The sequence below is a fragment of the Sparassis crispa genome, assembly GCF_003851025.1.
Source record: "Sparassis crispa DNA, contig_000002F, whole genome shotgun sequence".
Classification (NCBI taxonomy): Eukaryota; Fungi; Basidiomycota; class Agaricomycetes; order Polyporales; family Sparassidaceae; genus Sparassis; species Sparassis crispa.
Window position 1 is genome coordinate 896,011 of NW_020939749.1, and position 23,235 is coordinate 919,245.

Genomic DNA, 23,235 nt, shown 5'->3' on the forward strand with positions numbered 1-23,235 from the left:
GAAAGAACCTGATCTATGTCGAACATCAAGTGGTCCAGGTAAGTGACCAATGGATGACATTGGGGTAATCCCCGGGCAATCCAGATGATTACTTCGTCACGAAAAGCAGACTAGTGAGTTACTTGGTACCGGAGCGGCAGTGACCGATACGACGGTGCATAGGACGGCGACGAGGGCGCGGGCGAGTTGAACCATTAGAGACGGTCGTGTTCTGTCCCTCATCGATATGTATAGGTGTGTTTTATACCGCCAGCCCGTTCCGACGTGGTTGCAGGATCATTCAACACCGTTGATGTGGCTGTGGCCTGAAATGAATTTGTGACAAGGTCAGTTGCAACGTCTTGACGTGAAGACGTGAGGCCTGAGTGCTTGGATGCACTGGCATGGGTCACTCTTGTATCGCACCGCAATCCGAGTTAGTAGCCGTCCTTCACGGAGGTGGAATGTACAGAACCAGTCGCACTTTATCAATAAGATAACGTCACATCTTATACTGTACTTACATTATATTTTAAGGAGCCCTGGTGCCATTGCAAACGTTTACAGTTCACCCTGTCTCTTCGTGCCTTCTCTCTCCTTCGCGCATGTTCGGGAGCGCTGTTCAAGAACAGCGACGTTTGCCTCGACGAGCTTACCATAGTTGCCACAACGGTAGCACAAGCATCCATGACACGGCCGTAAGTTTACGCATATCACCGCAATCGACCAAATCTAACATATATATTATAGATCACATACTGCAGAGGAGAGCATAGGATAGAAAGGGCGGATAACATATACTGATGCTTGCGTGAAGTAGAGAAGATCGTTGATCAGAGAAGGATTCAATGACGGTGGCGGCGTACTCACTACTCGGGCCAGCATTCTAACCTCACAAATCCATCGCGTCCGACGATCCGCTGCTGGACGGGCCTGAGAAACTGACGAACGGGCTATCCAAGTCCATCAAAGCGTACGAAAACATGTTTCGCATTTCTTGGACTTCATTGACCACTCCTTGAACTTCGCCTTTGATCTCCGCGTGGGACCGCTCGACTCCGTCGCGCACTCCCCGCAGCTCCAAGTAACACTGACCGACCCCGTTTACGAGGTTGTTGGACGTGTTATTGATCTGGTGCATACCGGTGTTCGTATTCCGGATACCGTTCCGGACGTCCTGAAAACCTGCTGAAGTTGTTTGAGCCAAGCCTTGCAATGCCTGGAAGGTGTTCTGTGACGTGTGCAGAATGTCTTTCAGCGTCTGCTCGTGGGGGTCGACAGCAGGTCGACTTCCACTAGCCATTGCTGGACGAATGATGTCCAGCATCTGCGTGATGACGTCGTGTTCGCGCACGCCAATCGCCTGCGTCGCCATTTGCCCTACGACATCCACCATGCGAGACGCGAGGGGCATTCGGGGGTCTTCATTTTCGCAGCGAGGCGTCTGCGGGTTATAGAACAGCCGACACCCGCCACCCGAGGGGTGTGACGTCGAGCTACCTTGTCCCAGGGAGAAGGCGATCTTGTTCGCATCAGCAGCCGTAAGTGCCGCTACTGTCAAGTCACCCATGTCAGGTATCACAGACGGCGCAGTGGCCAGGGAGCTACCAGTTTCAGTGGAGAGAAAGCCCTCCACGTTGGAATGCGACGTAGGCAAGGGAAGACCACACGATTCAAAGAACATAGCTAGGTCGTACGCAGAATGTGGGTAGTCATTCTGGTACGGGGGCTGACGAGGATCACTCCGGCTATAAGCCGGTGGTTGAAGGAGAATCTCGCCGCCCAGATCCGAGAAGTGGCCCGAAGGAGCAGGAGGAGGATCGTGACGGTGCTCGCCAAGGGCAGGACGAAGATCTGGTAAGACAAAGTCCGGGATATCCTCAACGTTAACATACGAGGATGCCTGCTCCTGCAGCTGCAAGATTGCGTCCACGGACGGTGGAAGCGCTTGCGGTTCGCTCTCGTGTGTCGTGAGAGGCGAGGCGGCCACAGTGTGCGGAGTACGAACCGAGTCCGTAGGTACATCGTCTGCGGGTCCCGCAGAGAGCTCGAGACCAGTAGGCGGTGCTTGAGATGCAGCTGAAGAAGCTGCATCAGTACTGACCGCCGAATCCTCAGCTACCTCTTCGAGCTGCGTTTCGGACAAGGATCTCGAGAGGAGAGCAGCTCGACCTCGTATGGGAGCCAAGCCAACCGCAGGAACAGTCGTGGCCCTTGCAAGACGGGAATTGTGCATACTGGACCGGGTGCTGAAGGTGAATGCTTCGAAGGGAGGTGGTGGGTAGCGATGTTGGTGTACTGCAGTCGTCCCACAGGGTGGCTTATATATGCAGAAGATTCCACACTCCGCCTGGCCAACTAGCGACAATCAAGTTGCGAAGCGTGCCAAGAAAGAAAACGAAGAAGCCAAAGCACGAACAATACAACGCGACCGATCGATAAGAGCACAGCCACTGCCGCATACAGAGCACCACACACACGGCGTCGGCCTCTCGAACCTGTACTTAGAACAAAAAAATTAGTGCGTAATGCTCGCGGACAAGTAAATTTACGCCCACGACAAGTATGCGAAAATGCGAAGCGCCGACAAAATCTAACAGCCTTCCCGGTAAAAAGAGGAGGGATGCATCCGCAGTGAAAACGATACCATCCGAGAATTGTCCAAATTCGACAGGACTTCCTGTAAAACTGATACGACTCATGTTGAAGCCCTTTCCCTTGCCATGGGCGGTCGTGTCTACCAATTATCGCAGCCCGGATATTCGCACGAACGGAAGCTCCTGCAGCTGCAGTGCCATGTAGTCAAGCAACGGCGCAAGGTACAAAGACAAGTACACACACTTGGGAAAGAAGCACGACGTGGCCAAGACCGAAGCGCCGATGCCATCTCAAGCAACTGCCTTTTCTGGCGCACTTTGCCGACAGTCCCCTTGACGTCATAACCTGCTCTCGCCAGCGCGACAAGGCTGAAACAATTCTCATCAGTGCGACAGGCTCAGGAGATTAAGTCCTGGATTTCTTTCTTATGAGCTGCAGAGCGGATCATCACTGCCACCTGTTCGCAGCCCAGTTCTTCCCGCTGACGATCCCGTGCACGCGGTGCGTGGGCTTGATCTGCTGACGGAGCACGGATATGTTGGTGTACGCGACGAACGCTGCGTCGAGCGCGTTCTGCGCCTCCCATGGTGCCCATGCCGCGTGTGCGCTTGACGCGACCAGTTCAACTCGTGAATCACAAGCGGTAGGAAGAAGTGGGCGCACGTATGTCCGAAGAACTCACCTCGATGGTCTGGCAGGCGAGGCAAGGGCCGACGGAGACACTGTGCAGGGGACCGGGGCTGGGGTGGCACCTATTGGGAGTGGACCTGAGTGGACGTGAGCGGGGAGTATGTGACCGCTCGAGCGAGAGTCCGTGCATGTACATGCGTCCATCTCGTCTTAGGCGCCGCGGTCCAGCAGTTTGACCTTGCCTCCTCCGCTCTCCTCCGCTGGACGTATGAACCGGACCTGAGCAGTGTCCTCTGTGATCTGATACTGAGACGGGCGAACTTGGATATTTCCGCTTTACACGAAAGACCGCCAAGGCGATCGGGTGTCGTACGAAGGCGACCCCTTCACTATGATTGAACCGCAGCTTGAACTTGAAGCTTTGAAGGCGAACACCTTTTCAAGAAGCAACTTGTTCCCCCAGCTCGTTGCCGAAGATTATCCTTTGACCGATCCGCTGTATGTTCTGTCTGACATGTGATACTTCAAATTACTGTTGGTGTCTCTGGCGGTACAACAGTAGCTATCAAATGTCTACATCGATGTTCTTACGGCTATGGTTCAAATGATGGATGTGTGTTATTCTTCATGAAATGATCATCTCCGCAGTATGGAGTCATACGAGCATGCAACTCGAACTACGTCAACAATATCGCGGAGTCTAGGTGTGTTGAATCACCTCATACCGTATTGAATGACTGAGGCATATTGAATCCCCGTGCATTCCTCGTCCTTCTGAACAAAATAGGATCCGAACTATATGAGGATCACAGACAGACCACTGCCAGGGCGACAGGGCGACAGCATGATCTTCTACAATGTCGAGTTAGGGCGGGCTATGCGCTAGCGCTGTAATTAAGGAAGCTTAAATCTGGGAGCGTTGGTCCAAGTAAATCCACGCAGAGGAAGACTTGCTCAGACTCAAGCGAATACATTGATGATGTTGCTGACAAAGCACGTGGTCCGTGCGCAGAATTGTAGGGCATATATTCCGACATCGCATGCGTTCATACCTTATTCTTGTGCTCGGGCACGTACTGTCGCCAGTGAGGTTATACCGAGGCACAGTCTTTTGCTGATTGCAAATTACACATCCGAACACGTCTGTAAGCTTCGGCTTTCAGCAATTTTTGTAACATATTCGCGTTCTCGCGTTTTGCCTTTTGGTTGGTCCGGTCCGGGTGTATATACGTACGTAGCGTAGAGTGTGTCCTATACGCAAATGAATATTTTATGTGTCTGCTCGATCATCTAGTGCATAGGGTATCTGGTGAAGCTTTGAAGGTCTCAGATGTGTTGATATGCCTTCGATGGGCTTGAGGCCTACTTTTTGCAGCCACATCTGATGATGACTTGAATCCATATTTGTGACCTTCAAAAAGAATTGCTAACAAATTGTAGAGTCGAACTGGAGCAACGCGTGACGCTTTGGCGCCCAATATTCTGCCAGACCGACCCTCGACTACTACATACTAATGCCACCATCCTCCGTGGACATGAGTACTCCCTGTTGAAATAGTATGCTGATCACCAGCCCACTTCCCTCTCACAAATAACGATGACGTCAAATCTGGTTCCTATTTAGATCTACTACTTGTTCTGTTATCAGCGATTATCACAAGACTTTTCGTGAGTATGTTGAGACGAATGACATATGAGGTCTTGCATGATTTGACCCAGATACCATGAAAACTGCTAGCGTTTGCTGACCAAGGGGACTACTCTTGAGCTAGACGGTCGGCGGCATAATGGTGGCACAAACGGAGAAGCGTCTCTTATGGCATCCGGGACGCGAAAACAAGTTTGTAGTTGGCGGTGGAACCCAGCTTACTTTGTACGAGTGGGTTCCAGAGTCTTCGGAAATCAAGCAGGTCACTTCGCAGCTCGACTTGACACTCATGAAGGTGACTGCATCAGGATTTGTTTGGCTTTCAGATCAACTCTAACCACAGGGGTTTTCAGTGCTTCGCATGGTCTCCAGATAAAACATTCGATGACCTTGTCGCAGTCGGACTGAGTAACGGACGTGTAGATCTCATGCGACTGGAGGCGACCAAGTATGCGCGAGATCACGTCTTGTCGAGCGGTCCTTGTGTATCTCTTCCAGCACGCAATTCTCGCTCGTGCAATGCCCTCGCATTCTCCCCTGTTGATGCAAATTATCTTGCGGTTGGGCTAGACAAAGTGCGCAATGACTCCAGTCTCGTCATCTGGGACATTCATACCGCCACACCGTCACTGTCCCTCGGACCTACTGTTCCCTCTGCTACAACGCTGAATGCCCCGCTTCCTACCGTCCGATCACATTCGCATATCCCTCGTGGAGACGTCGGCCCTCGTGCTGACTCACGAATTTTGCAACAGCACGCTCCCGCAGACACCGTCTCCTCCGTCGCCTTTCTTCCACATTCACCCACGTTATTACTGGCAGGAATCTCACACAGATGGCTACGTCTATTTGATTTGCGCGACCCACTTGCAGCTCCGACGACGGTCGCAAGTAAGGTGCATGGGATAGCGACCGATCCGCTCGAGCCTCACCGTATCGGCTGCTTCGGCGAGGGCGTCGCGACCATCTGGGACACACGCCACCTCACACAGCCACTGTTAACATTCACAGAAAAGGACGCATCTGCTGACGGTGCGAGAGCGCGCCCGAGCTCTGTCTTTGTTACTATGGAATTTTCGAGCACCCGTAGGGGCGTCCTCGCGACGCTGGAACGTGACGCACACCACGTTCGTTTCTGGGATCTTCAGCAGGCAGCAACTGTGGAGTTGCACACGTCACCGAGCGAACGCTCCCGAGATTCGTCACAATCAGGTAAGGTAACGCGCTCGTGGACGAATCCGTCAAGCATGCTTCCGTGGACCGGGTCCAGTTTGAGCTCTAGCCATACCTCGCAAGCTCGTCCGACCAGCGAACATCAAGCCGAGCCATATTATCTTATGCTGTCAGACACACGACGGAGTACGTTTAACCAGTGTATAGCTTACCATGGTATTAAGCTCAAACGATTGACCAGCTAAGGCGTTTTCTAAGCCACTCTCGTCTTTCGCTCTTGTTCCCAGCACAGAGACCCATCCGCTAACGTCGAACATACTGGTCGTGAACAAGGAGGGTGATCTAGAGCTATACGCGGTGCACGATACTCCGAAACACACCCCATGGAGTGTGCGGGGCGACCTCGCCATCGGCATCGGATGTTCATATCGAATTCTTCCTGGCTTCCACGAGCTTGGACCTCCTCCGGAGCCGTGGGACATCCTGATGCAGCCTTCCATTCCCGGCTCCAAAGCCCAATCGGTAGACAGGAATGTTCGCGATGAATCCTCTGTACGCGGACGTGGGGGCCATGGTACACCTGCCCCCACATTTGGGAGAGGCGACGAGGATGGATTCCCGGCTCTCCCTGCGAGAACCCCAACAAATCTGGCGGCAACGCGCCCTGGGAGGAGCCGGACGTATAGTCCTGCCGCGCTTCGAAACTTGCACTTTGAGCATTCGGCGGTGCCAAAGACCGACGTGCATCCACCCGCTCTACTGTCTGTGCCCAAAGGCGAATACGCTCTTCCTCTGAATGGTGGGAGTCATAAAGAGAGGCGTACTTCGTCGCGGCATACAAAAGACTTGTCTCCTGGGAAGTCCTCCACAGGGATAACGATACAGCACGTTGTCGAAGAGGATGTTTCTATGACCATGCGTCGTAGAGTAATCCAAGGATATGGATTAGTCAATGTGAGACATCATCAGACCCCTCGTATCTTCTCATATCCATTCATTCTGATTCTGTGCAGCCTTTGCACAACTCTATTGTTGCCAGAGATACCTCAGACGAGCCCATACTTGCAGAACTCTGGCTTTGGATACATCGTGGGTTCAAGTTCCATCGCATTTTCGCCGCATCGCTGAGTAATTATTCCCCAGATGCACAACGGCTGCTATCCGACCCAACGCCGCGCCTTGAAGGGTACAACTTCGCGTACCAAGGACTGTCGGGCATCTGGGAGGGCCTCCGCTCTTCTCAAAGCTCGTCTTCTGCACACCCGACCCCCCGCATGCCCCAGAGAAGCATGCCTCTGGATTCGCCTACGCTGGCGATGTCGACACTCGCATCTGAATCGCACGTCACGCGAACGACTTCGCGACGTGCCACGCGTCGGCGCAGCCACCCACCCGCACCCGCTATCCCGGAAGATTTCCTTGCTGCTATAAAGACGCTCAATGAGAGATGCGCGACAGACCGGTCGTCCTGGCAGCCTTCGGCGACCACGAGCAAATTGAGCCAGAGGCAATTCGCATTGCAGCTATGTGGGTGGAGTCTCTGCCAGGATGATCTGGCTCATGCAATCAGAAGGTGAGAAGCAGTGTCTTGTTGGCATCCATTCGATGAATTATCCATCATTTGTCCAGGTGGGAAAAGGAGAACAGGCATTCGCAAGCGGCGTGTTGGCTGGTATTTACTGATCAGCACAAGAGCGCGGTCGATCTTCTAATGCGGAGCAAGGGTATTCATTTACGGCTTTCTGTACTAAAATTGTCTAATTTCTTCATACAGACGAGTCCCACCACATGATGTCAGGGATGCTCGCTGCGCTGGCGCCATCCGCCTCAAATTTCCCATCCAGAAATCACGAACTGATCGCACACTGCGAGAAGCTCATCGTCCGTCTCCAGGACCCGTACCTGCGCGCGATGCTAACATACCTGACACTGCGAGACTGGAGCGAAGTGCTACTGGAAGAAGCACTGCCGCTGCGCGAGCGGCTCGCCATCGCCTTCCAGTTCCTGGACGACCGGGAGCTCTCGGCGTACCTCCGCCGCGTCGCGGACCGCTGCTGCCACGACGGCGACATCGAGGGCCTCGTAGTCACCGGCCTGACCGCAGTGGGGATGGACATCCTCCAGACCTACCTCGACATCACCGGCGACATCCAGACCGTCGCGGTCCTGTCTGCCCTCTCCCCTGCCCGTGCCCAAGACGCGCGCGCACGGCGGTGGCTCGACGCCTACCGCGACCTGCTGGACGGCTGGCGGCTCTTTCACCACCGGTGCCAGCTCGACATCGACCGCGGACGCATCCTGCAGGAGGCGATCGCGCACGCAGACATCGCGCCGTTCGAGTGGGCCCCGCGCCAGATCGTGCTCCGCTGCAACTACTGCGGCGCGCCGATGGACCCGCCGTTCGACGCGACGCACCACCCGCGGGTCCGTGCTTTTCCCTCTCTGTTCAAGCGAAGTGTGTGTACTCATGGTCGTTGACCGCCCCCAGGCGACGGCGTGCCCGCATTGCAGCCGGCCCCTGCCGCGCTGCTCGATTTGCCTCATGACGCTCAGCATCGTGCAGGACACCGCGCGGAACGCCGCACTGGCGCGCTCGGAGGCGCGAGGTGAGTGTCGTGTCTCGCCGCGTTTGGCCGCTGACCTGATCCGCCTCTAGATACGATCGACGACGCGCTCGTGTTCTGTCAGACGTGCCGCCACGGCGGGCACGCGTCGCACATCCTGCAGTGGTTCTATGGCGAGGACCGCGCGCGCACGCACGGGACGTGTCCCGTCGCCGGCTGCGACTGTCGGTGTGCGGAGGAGTTCTAGGTTTGTTATCTCCGTTGTGTGCGGTGCAACACACAACTCTCTTGCGCCGAACTGACGGGACCAAAATTCGGAGAGCCAGGACGTCTCTTATGGACATCGATACATTAAGATAAGTAAGTACGTCTGCGGCAACACAGAGCATGGGAATGGTATCGAGGTATCTTCCACATCTACATACACTCGAATCCTGAAGCCACGCCACGTCCAAGTCCGAGTCCGAGTCCGCCCCGAGGCAACGAGCGGCGAGCGGCGCATTACGCGTGCGTATTCTAAGTGAGTGAGTAAAGCCGGCGCGGCCGGCGTTGGTGGCGTCAGTTTTTTGCGCCTCCTCTGCTCCGTCTACACACGCGTGCGCGGAGCAGAGGTCTAGGCGGATGAAGGGCGGCGGCGTGGGCGGGGAGGACGTTATCGGACGCGCCCTGGCAGCTCGCGCGTGACGTAGTGCCAGATATAGTGCGACCAGCCCTCGAGGACGCCCGTGCCGGCGATGAGGTGCAGGCAGTCGCCCGCCGCGTGCTGCACATACATAACCCAGTCAGCAATCCCGCAACAATCACCACCACGAACACAGCGCGGGACTCACCCCGTCGGGTCGGAGAAGCGCCGGGCGGTCGATCGCGAGGTAGTGGATATCGGGGTATCGCGGGCGCGAGAGCAGGTCATCAAAAATCGCGTTGAAGTCCCCGATCCACGGCCAGTTGTACCAGTTCCACTTGTACGGGTGCCACTCCGTCCACGGCTCGCGCCAGTCATGGCAGTCCTCGTGCCCGGGCAGATACGCGCGTACGACCACCTGATGCGGCGCGCCCCCGCCCCCGCCCGCGCTGTTCATCCCGTCGAGCGCAGTCTGCACCGCGTCCGCCCAGCGCCGCATCGCGACCGTGTAGAAGTCGAGCACGTTCTGGATCCCGCCCCCGGGCGCGTCCGCATCCGCGAGCCCGCTGAAGAGCGTCGTCGTCCAGTGCCCGCCCGTGCTCGCGACGAGCGTGCGGTAGCGTGCACCGACGTCATCCGCGCCGAACAGCGCGAGGTACTCCGCGGGCGGGAGCGACCACGCCTTCTCGTCGGAGAAGAGCGACCACCCCGGTTCGGCGGCCTTGTCCGGGTGCAGCTCTGCGTACAGCGAGACCAGCTCGGGCTGTGAGAAGAGCAGGTCCACGCGCCGAAACGTCACCAGCGGCGTTCCCGAGATGTTGAAATGGGGAGGTAAGGAAAGGTGCGGGAGTAGCGGCGACGTCGGGGAGAGGTACAGATGCTGCGGCCAGGCGCGGTCAAAGTACGGGTTCTCCGTGTAGTTCGGGGTCGCGCGCACGTGCGGGTATAGGATGCATGACAGCGAGAAGAACTGGTTCTCCGTGACCGAGTCTGCGTGCAACGAGTTAGCACAATGTTACGAGAGTTCTTCCACGTAAATGGAGAGAACGACACAAAGTATGAGGGAAGAACTGGAACGTAAACGAACGTCTAAACCAGCACAGCCTCCTCATGACGTAAGGAACACCATGAGGTCAGTCTGCCGTTCAAAACGAGTCGATCAGACGCATCGACAGGTCGACAGGTCATTGACAGCCACAAGGGGCATCGGAAGCAGATGCATTTTCGACGTGCCAGCACATCGACGGCGTGCATTAGTCACTCAAGCTGCATACAGCCCTACAGCAGGTGGAGCTGGAAGGCTTCACAGATCGTAGCCATGATCGTACAACCTGGTTAGACGACACGGTTAACAGGTTACCAGCTATGTCATCAAACCACAATTTGTGACAGCAACTAGCTCATAGCGGCGGCCCACCCGATACTCCATGAACGGGTTCGAAGAATATTAGCGCAGCGTAGCGAGTGCTTGCGTCGCCTGCTTCACTGGAGCAGATCCAACACGACTACTCCAGAATTCTGCAAGCCCAGGAGGACATCATGCTGCTTCGAGCTGTCCTCATGCACCTTTTACCCTAGTCATGTGTCAGAGCACCTGCGATTATTCAAGGGACAAGATTGCATCTAGATAGAGCCCATTCCATGCGAGACTCAGGCCGCGTTATGTCCAATGCGTTCTGCGGCCTTCCGGCGGCCGGAATGCTCGCAATCGATGCACTCAGCAGAAAGAGCAGCCCTACTGCTAACCGCCCATCCTAACGCCAGGTCCGGACATTTCAGACACAAAAAATGTCTTTCTGTCACACCTGCGCCCCATTGGACTGCACTGACTGCCCAAGTAATGCCGTACGAAACGACAATGGGAGCGACAGCACCATCACGAATTTGGAGCACCTGGCTGTCATGGGCTCGTGATGACTGCGCAGAAGACGAAGAAGGTGGAGCTTCGGGACGCCCCCGAAATGATCTGCAGAAGGGCCCCGCCACATTCAGGCGCTCTGACAGCGTAATGCCCCAGCACGAATTCCTCGGGAATCCGCTCTAGTCTCGAAGCTCGCGCAATATTCCCGCGTTCCCTCTCATCAGAATAACAACGTTAAGGCTGCTCACCTCCGATGAGAAGCCATCCGCCCTGCTCGACCATGTCCTTGATCATCGCGGCAGGACTAAGGGGGCGAACGACACAGTCGTCGCCAGGTGTCCATTCCCAAGAGGTGACGGCGGGAAAGCGGTCCCATTGCTCCTCATGGTCGGCACCGAGGTGCCAGTAATACTCGCGGCTGCTGGCGCAGCCCTGGAAGCCGGCGAAGATGAGGGCGTCGTCGGGCTTGGTCATGACGGGGAGGTCGGGCACAATGGCCTTGGGAGTCCAGGAGCCATTGGCGTAGGCACGGGGGGTGCATGTGCTGCGGGGGCGGGTGGTAACGAAGGCGATGAGACGTGCGGAGATGGAGGCAGGGAAGAAGAGGTAGAGGAGAACGAGGGCGGAAGCAAAGACGGCCAAGGCGATGAGCTTGTTTGGGCGTGGTCTGCCCATCGTGTTTGGAGGGGCAGAAGGAGAGGAGCTGAGTGGGAGCACCAGCCTGGCCCAACGTTCGCCTATACTTGGGCGCGCCGGCGCCGGCTTCTGCATTCACAAGTCTTGGCACTTCGGCTAAATCCTACTCCTAACCCTAATTACTGTAACCCTAACCCAAGTCGTCCACGCCGTCGCTCAGGCTGAATGAGTCATCAACCCTGTATCCGTCACATTTGGCGTCCTGTACTCTACGTGGACTCGTGAGTTTCCTTTCCCTTGCCTTTGTAAGACCGCTGGGCAGAGAGCGAGGCTTGATGGATGCGCTACGACCAGCAGAAACGACTTCGTAATACGAAGAAATCAATCGAGAGGAGATCTGCCGTTCTGCCGCTTTGGCGTAGGTAGCTTCGAGTCTGAGCAAACAGTGCGCAGTGCAGAGGCATCTGGACAAATCTGTCTCCGATTCTGCTATGGAACACAGGCAGCACCAATCCGTGGAGTCCAGGATCTTCCTCAATGTCAACGGTATTGATCTTACTGCGAATTCGCAGCGCGTGCATTCTTTGACATGGATTACATGCAACATGACGTTTCCGTGGTTGCAGCAGGTATCGTACCCGAATTTGGACAATGTACTTTATCCATGTCAAATCGGAGGATGCACAACCTTGCGACAACGACCGAGTCTTACGCGGTCAACAGTAGCATCGACAGGGAGCGGATTGATCACGATAACACTGGCACTTGGCACAAGAGAGCGTCAGGCAGCTGACGAACGTGCAGACACGGATTACGCTCGATGGTGAATTCCTTCTTCCAAGATCTGGAATATCAGGAACTGGCATCGCGACTCTCCAAGGCTATCAGCAAATTTATAATTCAAGTCCTCGTGTCAATCTCTGGCGCAAGCAGTAGACGCAAAGTGAGCGAATTTATTTATCATTTACTGCAACCGATACTAAATTTCAACCAAAGTCATCACACCGCCAAAATGGCCGAAACTATGAACGACCGACAAACCTTACTACGATCTCCCTCGAAGTCAGCCCGGTACCGTGGAGCTGCAGGATGTACACGAGCCCGATCTTCTATGGATTTCGGGCTGAACAGCGCATACACTTCAGTGACGCATCGCGAATTGGCAGCGCCCGGTCTATGAACTTGTACAACGTATGGGACCGTCTCAAAGAGACCCTCATGTCCGCGGCGCATTGCGCATCAGAGGCAGGATAGTGCTCGCGCCCGCTTACGGTCGCCTGAGATCCCAACGTCTCTACGCTGCTGCTCCGCGAGTTGGTAGAGGCGCGCTGGAGTACATTCCTAGACGACACCCGCAGCCTGGACGACCGCCCGCATCCGATCGGATTGACTTACCGTCACTACACCTCGGCGGATGTCCCAGCGAAATGAATTTGTGACTTCACGCGGGCGATGGGGGAGTCGACTCGCTCTCAGGAAGACGTTGTGGGATTCCTTATTGTCGACCCATAAGAAGGGCTTCGTCGATCATCGAATCTGTTTACCTCCGCTTCGATTGGAACTCGCTGGCAGTCCCGGTGGTTTACCTGCCTGTTGTAAGTGAGTACAGCACGGATAGTTATGTCGGAATATACTATCAGAAAATACTTCAAAGGATGCCGCCGTCAGCATGATGGATTACTGTACACTAGATGAAGCAGTCACAATTAAAATCTTAACCGCTGGAATTAGACGCGTCAAAACGCGTATGGATCACGTGCCGACGCGTATTTGACTACGAAGTGACACGGTGACGTGTAGATATCCTGAGGCACGAAGTTGAAGCAGAGTGTCACCTACTATCTGCCTTCGGGAGACTAGACAGGTGGCCTCTCGACTGCTGAGTCTCCCGTTGATCAATTAGGTAGCTAGCCCAGTTCCTAATCAACCCGCAGCTCTAAATTTATTGGTGTCTCCGCATCTAGTCGCCAAGCTTAGGAACACTAACCTAAGGACACAGCTGGCAGAGCTCATAATGTACGTCGAGGTCGTTCATTCTTGATGCAACATGGTCTCATTCAGGTGGACTAGCCCGTTGGTTCACCACGATTCCATCGTGAACATGACAAAAGTATCGGCGCGTCATGAAGAAGCAGGAACGCACGAAGATACAGTCGATGCTGCCATGAATCACGGGTCGGACGAGTTGTCACGGCCTCGAGAACTTTGTACCAGACTGGTGTCCAACTGCGATATTTCGGCCAGCAAAGTCGCACCTATCCATTGTCTCTCAGAGGACGTCCTGAGATTGATCTTTCAAACTGGATGGAAGTGGGATTCTGACATTCTGGACGAGGATCTCTCCCGCGAGCGAATGCAATTCTCCATCTGTATTGCTTCCGTATGCCGAGCATGGAGAACAATCGCGCACGCCACTTCAAGACTCTGGTCTGTAATCTACTTCTTCCCGGACCGCCAACGGTCTCTAGTAGCGCTAGAGTCGTTCCTCTGTCTTTCGCGTCGCCAGAAGCTATCCATTTCAATTAGCTACCGTTACGGACGTGAGGACGCAGCCATTCCGCAGGACATGTCAATGGAACATGTGTGGGTTGCCGCCGTGATGCGCTTGTTGGTAAAGCATGTAGACCGATGGGAGCTACTGGTCATGGAGCTGGAGGACATCCGAACGACAGAGACGATTTTCTCGATCTGGACTACTCCTGCGGTGGCGCTGAAACAGCTGGTTCTATATGCTGAACCCGGCGTCGAGCACCCAGAATCAATGAGCTTTCCATCTGCTCCCGAATTGCGTTCCCTTGAGCTGCTTATTCCTCTTCTTTCGCAGACGCACAATATCGCGTCCAGCTTCCCAGCACTGGAGAACCTTGTACTGGGCACTTCCTTTCCTGACGCAGACTTTAGATTTTTGAGAACTTTGCAGCCCATACAGCACCTATGCCACCTTGCACTTACTGGTGTGCTTTGTGACATGCTGCTGCAAGACCCGAATCTCAAATTTCATTTTTCAGCACTTGAGAGCCTCCACTTGGAGGCGACGCCCATCGACCACGTATACGAGTGTCTCTCAGTGCTCGAAGCACCCCTCCTCACAACCCTCCGCCTCGATTTAGAGAACGAACACTTCATCACGACCCACACGGGCCCGTTCATTCGCCAGCCAGAACGCTTCCCTCTCCTACACTCCATAGTATTTGCCGGACTTGAACCCAATCTTGGTCTCAGCAATGTCTCGCAATTCCTCGGCAGCCTCAAGTCCGCACAGGTGCTCTTCATCGGACACCGCATTGAAGAATTCATGAAGGCCGCTTCTCTATGTCGGCCCCGCGAGGGATGGTGCTTCGTCCGGTTGGCGTCCCTGACGATCAGCTATGATTCCGGCGTGCCGCCCCAGGCACTCCGCGACCTGGTAGAAGCGCGCCGCACAGCCTCCTGCGCAGAGCATCTCCCGGAGCAGCTTCGGCCGCTGAAAATCGAGGAGATCCAGGTGAATACGTCGGTGGAGCTTCCGACGGGGGATCGTCGGTGGTTCGAAGCGAATCTGCGGAAATTCACGTGGTCGAAGGACCAGCAGCAGCCTTGTCTGAACGGTTGGATGGAGTTTACAGTCCTCTCTCCATGAAAGCAGGTATGTCCTGCGGCGTCGCTGCCCACAGAGCCGTGCTTTACTGATACCTGTCACTCGACCGACAGTTGCTGTTCGAGGTTATCGCTGTCCTTATATCCCGGTGTCCAATGATTTATATCTCTCCACCTTCAGCTCGGTTTCCGGCAGCGCATAAGTCCTTCGGCTTCGAAGCCGTCGGGCTCTACCGCCCTCAGAGTACTATTTTCACTCAGTCCGCAACATGGATGACTACGACGTCGCCCGCGTTTTACAGAAATATGCGACTGAGGTTGGTTTACTGGCGCTATCGAGGAGTTCGTTTAGGATCCTGTTGTGACGAGACTAACTGTGAGCATGTTCTCCAAGCGGATCAGTATCTGTGTGCATGATATCAGTAAGCGCGACCGTGAACATGCAACGGCATTCCTGGCGAGCATGTCGAGTAGAGGAATGCCTAGCTAACGCTCATGCGAAGGGCTTTCTCATTGTGTCCGCAGATGCAAGACATTCTCTTGTCGGATATACCGAGCGTGCAGAGCTACAGTGCTTATGTGCTAGGTAAGACATCCGCAGCCTTGGCAATTGGCTGCCCATCCTTGTTTAGAATATGTCTCCAGACAAGGCGCGCAAGGTGCACAACATCTTCCCCGAGACTCAATGTTGGTTTGTGTCAAACGAGGAGGAACAGCGTCGAGTCGAGTACCCGGGCATCGCGGCAGGACCCACTGTGGGCATCGACGAGTATATTTCGATGGAGTCATCGAGACCTCGGCTACGCAGGATATCCTCGAGTTTTGGCCGTGGGTCAGCTGAGTACCCCTCTCACGTTCTCTTCCCAACTCCCGTTGGACAAGTGTGATGCAGCTATCTAAAAGAATGGTGTGAGCAACATGTGTTTGCCACCTAGTCTTTGTACCGATGCTCTTTCATCCCGACAGACCTCGTGTTATTCTGGTCGAAGATCATGGTGCGCTTGCAGGCCTCGTCACATTGAAAGATGTTCTGCGGTTTACCCTCACAGAGTAAGGCGAACCGGTGTGTCCATGGAACCAATGCCAGTTTGATGGCGTCGTGGAGGAAGTGAACATGGACCAGCTATCAGTTTGATAGAGCGATCTCGTGTTGTCGATGAGTTGTTAGGCGATAACTTATTCTGTTTTCAAGACCCACTCTCACTGAGCTAGCTGTAGAAGCTTTCTTGCGCCTATACTCCGCGGTAGAGGGATGGGCCTTCCTAGTAATGAACCGAACGTGCCGCCAGTGATAGACAAGCACTATCAAAGATTTGATTAAGACATTATATCGTGAACATTATTTAGTCGTGAGAGATCGTGAATCGTGAAAAGGGATGTTCCAAACTTATTTCTACCCTTGCTCGAGGGCGGCGTGCTTTTGCTCGGGCGTTCTGTTCTCAACGGTTTGCTGTTCTGGCTCCAATTTATGGGTGCTACCTTAGTCCACGTTGGCTTTTTTGGAAGGGTTCGGAAGTTGACCAAGGGTGGTGGTCTTGCCCATATAGTCTTCGCTCCAAACTCTGTAAGAATCCTTGCGCTTTTGCGCTTCCAATCTATTCGCTGAGATTGTACACTTGAGGGAGTTTCCGCTCTCGCTCGGACGGTTTTTTCTTGTGCGATGCGGGAATCAGCTTGGAATCAACAGAGGAGAAGCAGAAGATGACGGCCTGACTTTGTCTCCGTTTCGTTCACCACCAGATCCCAATCGCAAGATGCAAGTGCTATTGCGCGTTGCTCATCCGGAAGTATATGGCCAAGAGCTACATGAAGTGGTAGATACTGTGAGTTGTAGTTCTAGTGGCACAAAACGCCTGACTCACAGCTGTCAGAGTCGTCGATAGGTAGTGATGTCGGGGCCCGACCCACTGAACCGATGGAACGAAAGTATGTCATCTTCTGTTGGTGATCAATGGCGCTTCGGTAGCCTTGTGTAGATGATTAGTGAGAAGTTTGTCCTGTGGGTCGATAGTGGTGAGAGTACCCACGACTGCCAGAGGCGCTGTTGGTAGCGAGGTGACATGAATGCTCCTCGAATGCCGTTCCTGTCAGTGATACTGCCATGAGATCGGCATCACACAAGTAACGTTTATCTAGCATACCAGAAGTCAGATGGCTCCGTAGGGACGAAGGTAGCCGGATGTCCATGGAGGGTTGTGTGCTGTAGAGTACCTCTAGTGGAGAGATGGACGCGTCTCTTCGTATCATGTCATCAATTGCTAAGATACAGGTAGACCGTCAGCACGACTCATATGATGAACGTCTCACGTATACTCACCTGGCTGAGCCCTGCTGTGTTGTGACGAGCTGTATTGACCGCACTGTGCGTTGATCTGCGGTATAGTGCCATCGCCAGACGGACGGGAGTTTGTGGTTGTGGTCCTGTCACGAATAGGTTCATCACAGTTCGGACCGCCGCTATTGACTACGAAGGACTCAATTAGTAATGCGGTTGTATGTTTGACAGTCACTGAGCTTACTGGTGCCTTGTCTTCGAGCTGAGAGAGCCGTATCAGTGTCATCTCGAACGTTTTTGTTATGCGAGTTCGTTAAGCGGGAACCATTATTATATGCTTCGTCAAGCTCTTCGGATGAGGTGTCCAAATCTCGCGAGTACTCAGAATCCGACAGGAGCGTAGACGTGGACCCGTTAGATATATGTCGTGAGTGCCCTTGTGACCGAGGTACATCTATGTAACTGAGAGGATCTGTGAAGAACTCAGTTTCAGCTGACATGGTAATCACTGATGGAAAGGGAAGTGTATGTCAGCCACGTCCTGGCCAAGTCCTAACAGTTGAGCCAAGAATATGCCTACCAATACCAGTTATTACTGGGGTTGCCGAAAGATATTCTGAGGAGCTGCTAACTAGTCTTTCTCTAAACGTAGCCGCAATCAAAGGACCATATCTCTCCTTTGGGCATAGCATTCAGAATCAATCACAATAATCAGGCATATACTTAACACGTACATGCACTGTATTATAGAGCTCCTTGGCGCGAGATCTGTATCTGTCTGACTTGGCCAGAAAAGCGAGCTGAGATCGTAGTGAATGCTTGCACTCTGAGAAGTCGACGAGCTGGCGTCGCTCCTCGTCCATCCTTTTCACCGAACATCACGAATCTTCTCTATGAATAGAACCACAAAATCAGCTTACATGTCAAGTGAAATCTGCCAGCGTGCCATTTCTGTTGGGCTCGTTTGATCCCGGTATCGCTTGACGCAATCCAAGGACCATTGACAATACTTATCTCCCTCGTGAATCCGACTTTGATAGACAATCTGTCTGAAGTGGCGTGGTCTGAACCTGGACATCTGCCTCTTGACGAAGGAAGTTAACCCGTTGAAGACGTTGCCAATGGCCATGTCGAATCGACCTAGTCACAATTTCGTCGAGGTGCAAGGGGCACAGTTTCTAGCGATTCCAGTACAGTCCGTTTAAATTTATAGATCCTCCACTGAGGAGTTAGTACTCGAGAAGGCACCCATTGTCTATCGGTGAATAACGCAGGGAGACTGCAAGATCAGACCAGTCGCCATGGTTAACTACCCGTCCAGCAGAGGATTGTGGCGACTGAGATGCGCTATAAGAGACTTGCTGGCGGGATTACAATTACGGACGAGTCGGCACCAGGGACAATAGTATTTGAAGGAAAAGGGCCTTGTTCTCGTTGGCACTTGACTCGGCACTGGCTGAGGAACAAGAGCGACAGCCACCGGAACAAGCCGTCCGCTGCAACTAAATATGGCAAGTGCTGTAGTCTCCATAAAAGCTGTTCAAGTCGCGGCGAGACACTGGGGGTGCGTAGCGCAGTAATGCTCTCTCTGCCGGTATGGCGATTCATCAGGAACATTGCCGCTAAGGTGGCCAAGCTTGGGGAGCGCCTAGTGAGCCTTCCGTCGGACAAATTGGAACAAATTGGGACCCACCTCGACACGCGGACTATCCGACATATCAAGTCCTTCTTTGATTAGTTATGTTCGTTGTGTTTCTGTACCGCTACCATATTTGCCCGCTAATTTTCAATGATGCCCGTCGATAGGTTACGTATGTCATCAACCTGGTACTTCGATGGTGGAATATCACTGGACGTAGTATAAATCACAGTGAATAACAAAGCAGCATGCAAATTGTGATATTCGTCAACCACAAATGGGAATTTCTCAAACAACAGCGACTAAGTTGACATGTCTTTGTCCGATGTGATGCTGAAATCAAAATCTCATCGAGGCAGACCAACCTGTCCGTCAGCCGTTTGTCCGAGCACAGCCTGTGGTGGATTATTGTCAAGAGGAAGTGACACTGTCGAGAGACGCCTCAGGAACGATAGACTGCTGAATGTGTGTCCTGGGGAGGAAAATCAGGATGAGAGTCACAATATATGGATTGAACCCACTGGATGCCGAGGAAGGTGTGCTTTGACGACCCCTTCGGCGATTGAGCCGCAGTCGCAATGCGTTACCTGCAGAGCTGGAAGCGTCTGATATCGTCGTGTTCGCTGCAGAATATAGTAACTCAGCTTCTGCGCGATTCTTCCGGGAACGAACTTACATCGTGGTGTTATGGTCTCCGCTGCCGGTGCCTTCGAAAACATATCAGGTGCTGAGTCTGGATGAATCTCAGCTGTCATGTCTGCGTTACTTCTCTGTCCAGGAAGTAAGTTGGACATGACCTGAAAAAACAATGTCAGGATTCCGACAATTGAATATGCGTGAAAACGCACACGGGCCTTGGCGTAGAGTACTTTAGCATTGATACGGTACTTGTCGGCTTTTGACACAGCCGCTAGTTCGGAGGCGAGTGACGTGTATTTAGCAAACAAGACAAGAGATTCGCGCTCCGTATCTAACCTGGAAGTCTTGGTAATGAGTATCGGTACTGGGCTAAGGAAGCAACACTGAAATCTGGACATACCCTTCAAGCATCTTGAGCCATTCCTTGTCTTCGTCATCAGGCAGCCTGGCGTTGCACCTCTCCATGACTCCCTTGGCTTCCGCTCTGTACATGTCTCCTTCGTAAAGCCTGCTCTGATAGATGACTTTCTCTACGTTGTGGATCGTGCATTTCACGAAGAGCTTAGACACAAATGTACCCAGAGATACTACACAGTCGATAGCAGACACAGTATTCATGCTCACAGGAGGTTAATGACCAAGGAGTGAGGATGAAAGTGACTGTGGGAGGAACCGCGGCGACGATAGGGTGAGATGACTGGCAGAGATCGCAGAGCGAGTGTCCGGTCAGATACTGTGCTCTTGACCTTCCGCATCTACGCGTGCAGGAGAAGCCAATCGCTGGAGTCCTTATTGTCTACAAGGGCTGATGTTATCTCTAAGAAAACAAGGGTTAGCCGATATAGAAGCGTCAAAGGGACTCAGCCAGCTTCGTAGACTAAAGAGCTGTACATACTCGGCGTCCCATAGGATCAATCCTAGTGTAGTTAGCTCGCCCTGGATCCAGCATAAAGTGCAAAGTGAGATTTTGGACGAGACGACGGTGTGTTGTTACAGGAAGAGTTGCCAAAAGGGGCACGTCGAGCAAGCTCCCATTACATAACACACTCATTCAAAGTTTAAAGTCGAGCGCAGTCCGAATTCTGAGTCACGGAGCTTATGTAAACAAAATTTTGGCATCCCCTAGCGGCTGTTGCATCCGGCACCGTGGACACTTACGCCTACAGACACCCACGTCGCGGAGAAACGATGGATCCGATATCCTTCCGGTGAGCAGCTCCGAGTGAGATCGATCGCGAACAATCAGCATCCGGGGCGTGACGGATTTTTCTGCTACATGCCATCGCTCTCATCCATGTGTATAAGGACGCTCTTTGTGAGCGCTCACTGTAGGTACGTCCGTGAATCAGATGCAACTGTTCTTCCAGAAGTGTTTATTCGACCGCTTCCGTCCATTCTGATAGGATGCACTTTCTCCGAATAATTGTTAATATCAACCCCTATGATCCCGACACCCAGTGCTATCAAAGGACGGCAGCCCCCTTCCAATGTGTTGTACGTGGAGTAGGCAACTTGAATGATGTATGTTTCAGATGCGACGCACTACAGTTTTTGCCTTGTTGTAAACAGCCTCGAGATGGGAAAGAACGGTATCCAGAGCAATTCTCATATAGCAAGATACAACCATGACGATAGTGATGGACATGGACAGCTGCGATAGCACAAGACGTGAGTAGGACGGCGCACAGAATGAGGGAACACTACGAGGGCGGGGTGGGAGTCGGTGGGAGTCGCATAACAACATATCCTGCTGTTCGGTATACGTGTCGGACGGCACTCAGAAAACGTATGAACATCCCATAATGCCTCCGGACGATCTCCGAACGCAACTTCCACCACGATAATTTTGACTGGATTTCCGCAAAGCGCTCAGCGACCTGTTCAATTGTTGGACGCTTTTCCGGCACTTCCTGCACCATGTCGGCAACGAGAGCATCCATGAATTCCAGTCCACGGTATCTCTGCACCCATGGTAGTGAGATAATGAGCACATTTACGATGCGAGCAGTCAGTTTCGCTCACCTGCAAGAAGCCCTGCCGAAATAAATTTCCGAGGTAGTAGATGTCGGTAGGAAAGGGATTACTCAATTTGTTGTAACCAATTCCTTTGAATTCTGGAACAGTCTTGTCGCCACCTAATATCGGGGGTTCTAGAGGAGGACCCCCCTTCGGATCGTACTTCCTAGACAATCCGAAATCCACATAGTAGTACTTAGTCGGTCGTCGTATGCGCGTGTAGCACTTCGCATCTCCGCTGAGGTCAGGTTTTTCGGTGGTCAACACTGGATGATATAATTCCGGATACATCGTGGGTTCCATCATGGTATTTAGTTGGCTGCAGTCGCTACAAGACAACATGTGAGATGAATTTGAGCCATAGGACATGCCACCCACCGATGAGCAACATGATGTTGATGCATGAAGGCCATTCCCTGGTTGAGTTGTTTTAAGCGACCTGGCTTAAACCAAAAGCTGACCATACCTCAATCATTTGATGGAAGAACTCCACGGCCTCTCCGACTGTTTCAAACCGCGGCTCATCGTAAAGTCGAAGTAACGGCATCACCAACAACACTATATCCTCGTCTATGGGGTCTTGAAGGGCTTCGCAGATAGGGACGCAGTGATTACGAGGGTCAGATATGAGTGGTGAGGAGGATAGAAATCGCGCAATTTCCGCCTCATAAGGATGTGTTGATTTCTTCGTCTTTTTCAAAACAACTACGGCCCCGTCGCTTTGGCGGACGGCGTCTAGTACAGCAGGATGCTGCAGATGTGTCAGCGAAGACCTGGATGTAGTGGGAAGCATGCACAGTACTCTAGCGACCCTGCCGTCTTCGCATGTATTATATTGTTTGTCCGTGCCCTCCCATGAAGGTTTCCAATCTACTCTGTATCGTGGGCGAAGCTGATACCCCCGTTCCAATAACCACTGCTGACGGTCACGCCAGTATATTTCTGTCTCTATAATCTCGCCTTGATGACGCTTCCAAGGAGGGCTGTCGTCGCTGGTGGCCATGTTGTGGACGGTGGAAGCGGCTTGATCAGAAACGTGGTGGGTTTGAACGAAGGAAACGCACGGAGTCCCTGCCAGTGTAGCCAGCCGTCTCGGTTCACATTTGAACCTGGGAATCTCGATCGCGTTGGGACAAAAGACGACTTACGTAAGGCTTTTAATACTGTCACTACCGTGACCGCGTTTGCTCGACGGAGTGCAAAACAACCCCTGCTCATACAATGATACAATCCCCGCGTCCATGTTACTGTCTCTCGCGTGGCAGTGCCATGCAGTAGGTCACCATAGAAATTCAGAGGACCACAATCGGTTTCAAACCGCGGTCAGCGGGTTGATGATCCCAGGCTGCCTAACCAAAGTACAAATCATCCCTCGCATA

The 23,235-nt window shown here is 53.3% G+C and overlaps 9 protein-coding genes across 9 annotated transcripts; 4 read left to right on the forward strand and 5 right to left on the reverse strand.

The window, feature by feature from the left end:
- Positions 1-871: 871 nt before the first annotated feature.
- SCP_0302580 (hypothetical protein) lies at positions 872-2,215 on the reverse strand (the record flags this gene model as incomplete). The annotated part of the gene is made up of 1 exon (XM_027755655.1): positions 872-2,215. One exon carries the CDS (start codon positions 2,213-2,215, stop codon positions 872-874), a length of 1,344 nt encoding a protein of 447 aa, XP_027611456.1.
- An 897-nt stretch (positions 2,216-3,112) lies between these two features.
- Positions 3,113-3,358, forward strand: SCP_0302590 (hypothetical protein; the record flags this gene model as incomplete). The annotated part of the gene is made up of 1 exon (XM_027755656.1): positions 3,113-3,358. One exon carries the CDS (start codon positions 3,113-3,115, stop codon positions 3,356-3,358), a length of 246 nt encoding a protein of 81 aa, XP_027611457.1.
- Positions 3,359-4,994: 1,636 nt separating this feature from the next.
- Positions 4,995-8,839, forward strand: SCP_0302600 (WD40 repeat-like protein; the record flags this gene model as incomplete). Its single annotated transcript, XM_027755657.1, has 9 exons — positions 4,995-5,150; positions 5,209-6,214; positions 6,270-6,982; positions 7,042-7,117; positions 7,172-7,601; positions 7,658-7,752; positions 7,803-8,452; positions 8,517-8,634; positions 8,685-8,839. The coding sequence occupies 9 exons, from the start codon at positions 4,995-4,997 to the stop codon at positions 8,837-8,839; spliced, it is 3,399 nt and encodes a 1,132-aa protein (XP_027611458.1).
- A 405-nt stretch (positions 8,840-9,244) lies between these two features.
- Positions 9,245-11,750, reverse strand: SCP_0302610 (hypothetical protein; the record flags this gene model as incomplete). Its single annotated transcript, XM_027755658.1, has 3 exons — positions 9,245-9,355; positions 9,423-10,204; positions 11,324-11,750. The coding sequence occupies 3 exons, from the start codon at positions 11,748-11,750 to the stop codon at positions 9,245-9,247; spliced, it is 1,320 nt and encodes a 439-aa protein (XP_027611459.1).
- Positions 11,751-13,812: 2,062 nt separating this feature from the next.
- On the forward strand, positions 13,813-15,330 carry SCP_0302620 (hypothetical protein; the record flags this gene model as incomplete). Its single annotated transcript, XM_027755659.1, has 1 exon — positions 13,813-15,330. One exon carries the CDS (start codon positions 13,813-13,815, stop codon positions 15,328-15,330), a length of 1,518 nt encoding a protein of 505 aa, XP_027611460.1.
- A 482-nt stretch (positions 15,331-15,812) lies between these two features.
- Positions 15,813-16,174, forward strand: SCP_0302630 (hypothetical protein; the record flags this gene model as incomplete). The annotated part of the gene is made up of 2 exons (XM_027755660.1): positions 15,813-15,873; positions 15,933-16,174. The coding sequence occupies 2 exons, from the start codon at positions 15,813-15,815 to the stop codon at positions 16,172-16,174; spliced, it is 303 nt and encodes a 100-aa protein (XP_027611461.1).
- Positions 16,175-16,767: 593 nt separating this feature from the next.
- On the reverse strand, positions 16,768-18,511 carry SCP_0302640 (hypothetical protein; the record flags this gene model as incomplete). Its single annotated transcript, XM_027755661.1, has 10 exons — positions 16,768-16,939; positions 17,002-17,089; positions 17,150-17,254; positions 17,315-17,371; positions 17,429-17,545; positions 17,605-17,751; positions 17,807-18,070; positions 18,143-18,239; positions 18,297-18,426; positions 18,483-18,511. 10 exons carry the CDS (start codon positions 18,509-18,511, stop codon positions 16,768-16,770), a joined length of 1,206 nt encoding a protein of 401 aa, XP_027611462.1.
- Positions 18,512-19,548: 1,037 nt separating this feature from the next.
- Positions 19,549-20,458, reverse strand: SCP_0302650 (hypothetical protein; the record flags this gene model as incomplete). The annotated part of the gene is made up of 5 exons (XM_027755662.1): positions 19,549-19,673; positions 19,723-19,824; positions 19,878-19,998; positions 20,050-20,176; positions 20,241-20,458. 5 exons carry the CDS (start codon positions 20,456-20,458, stop codon positions 19,549-19,551), a joined length of 693 nt encoding a protein of 230 aa, XP_027611463.1.
- Positions 20,459-21,540: 1,082 nt separating this feature from the next.
- On the reverse strand, positions 21,541-22,859 carry SCP_0302660 (hypothetical protein; the record flags this gene model as incomplete). The annotated part of the gene is made up of 5 exons (XM_027755663.1): positions 21,541-21,801; positions 21,863-22,184; positions 22,235-22,272; positions 22,323-22,607; positions 22,659-22,859. 5 exons carry the CDS (start codon positions 22,857-22,859, stop codon positions 21,541-21,543), a joined length of 1,107 nt encoding a protein of 368 aa, XP_027611464.1.
- Positions 22,860-23,235: the final 376 nt, after the last annotated feature.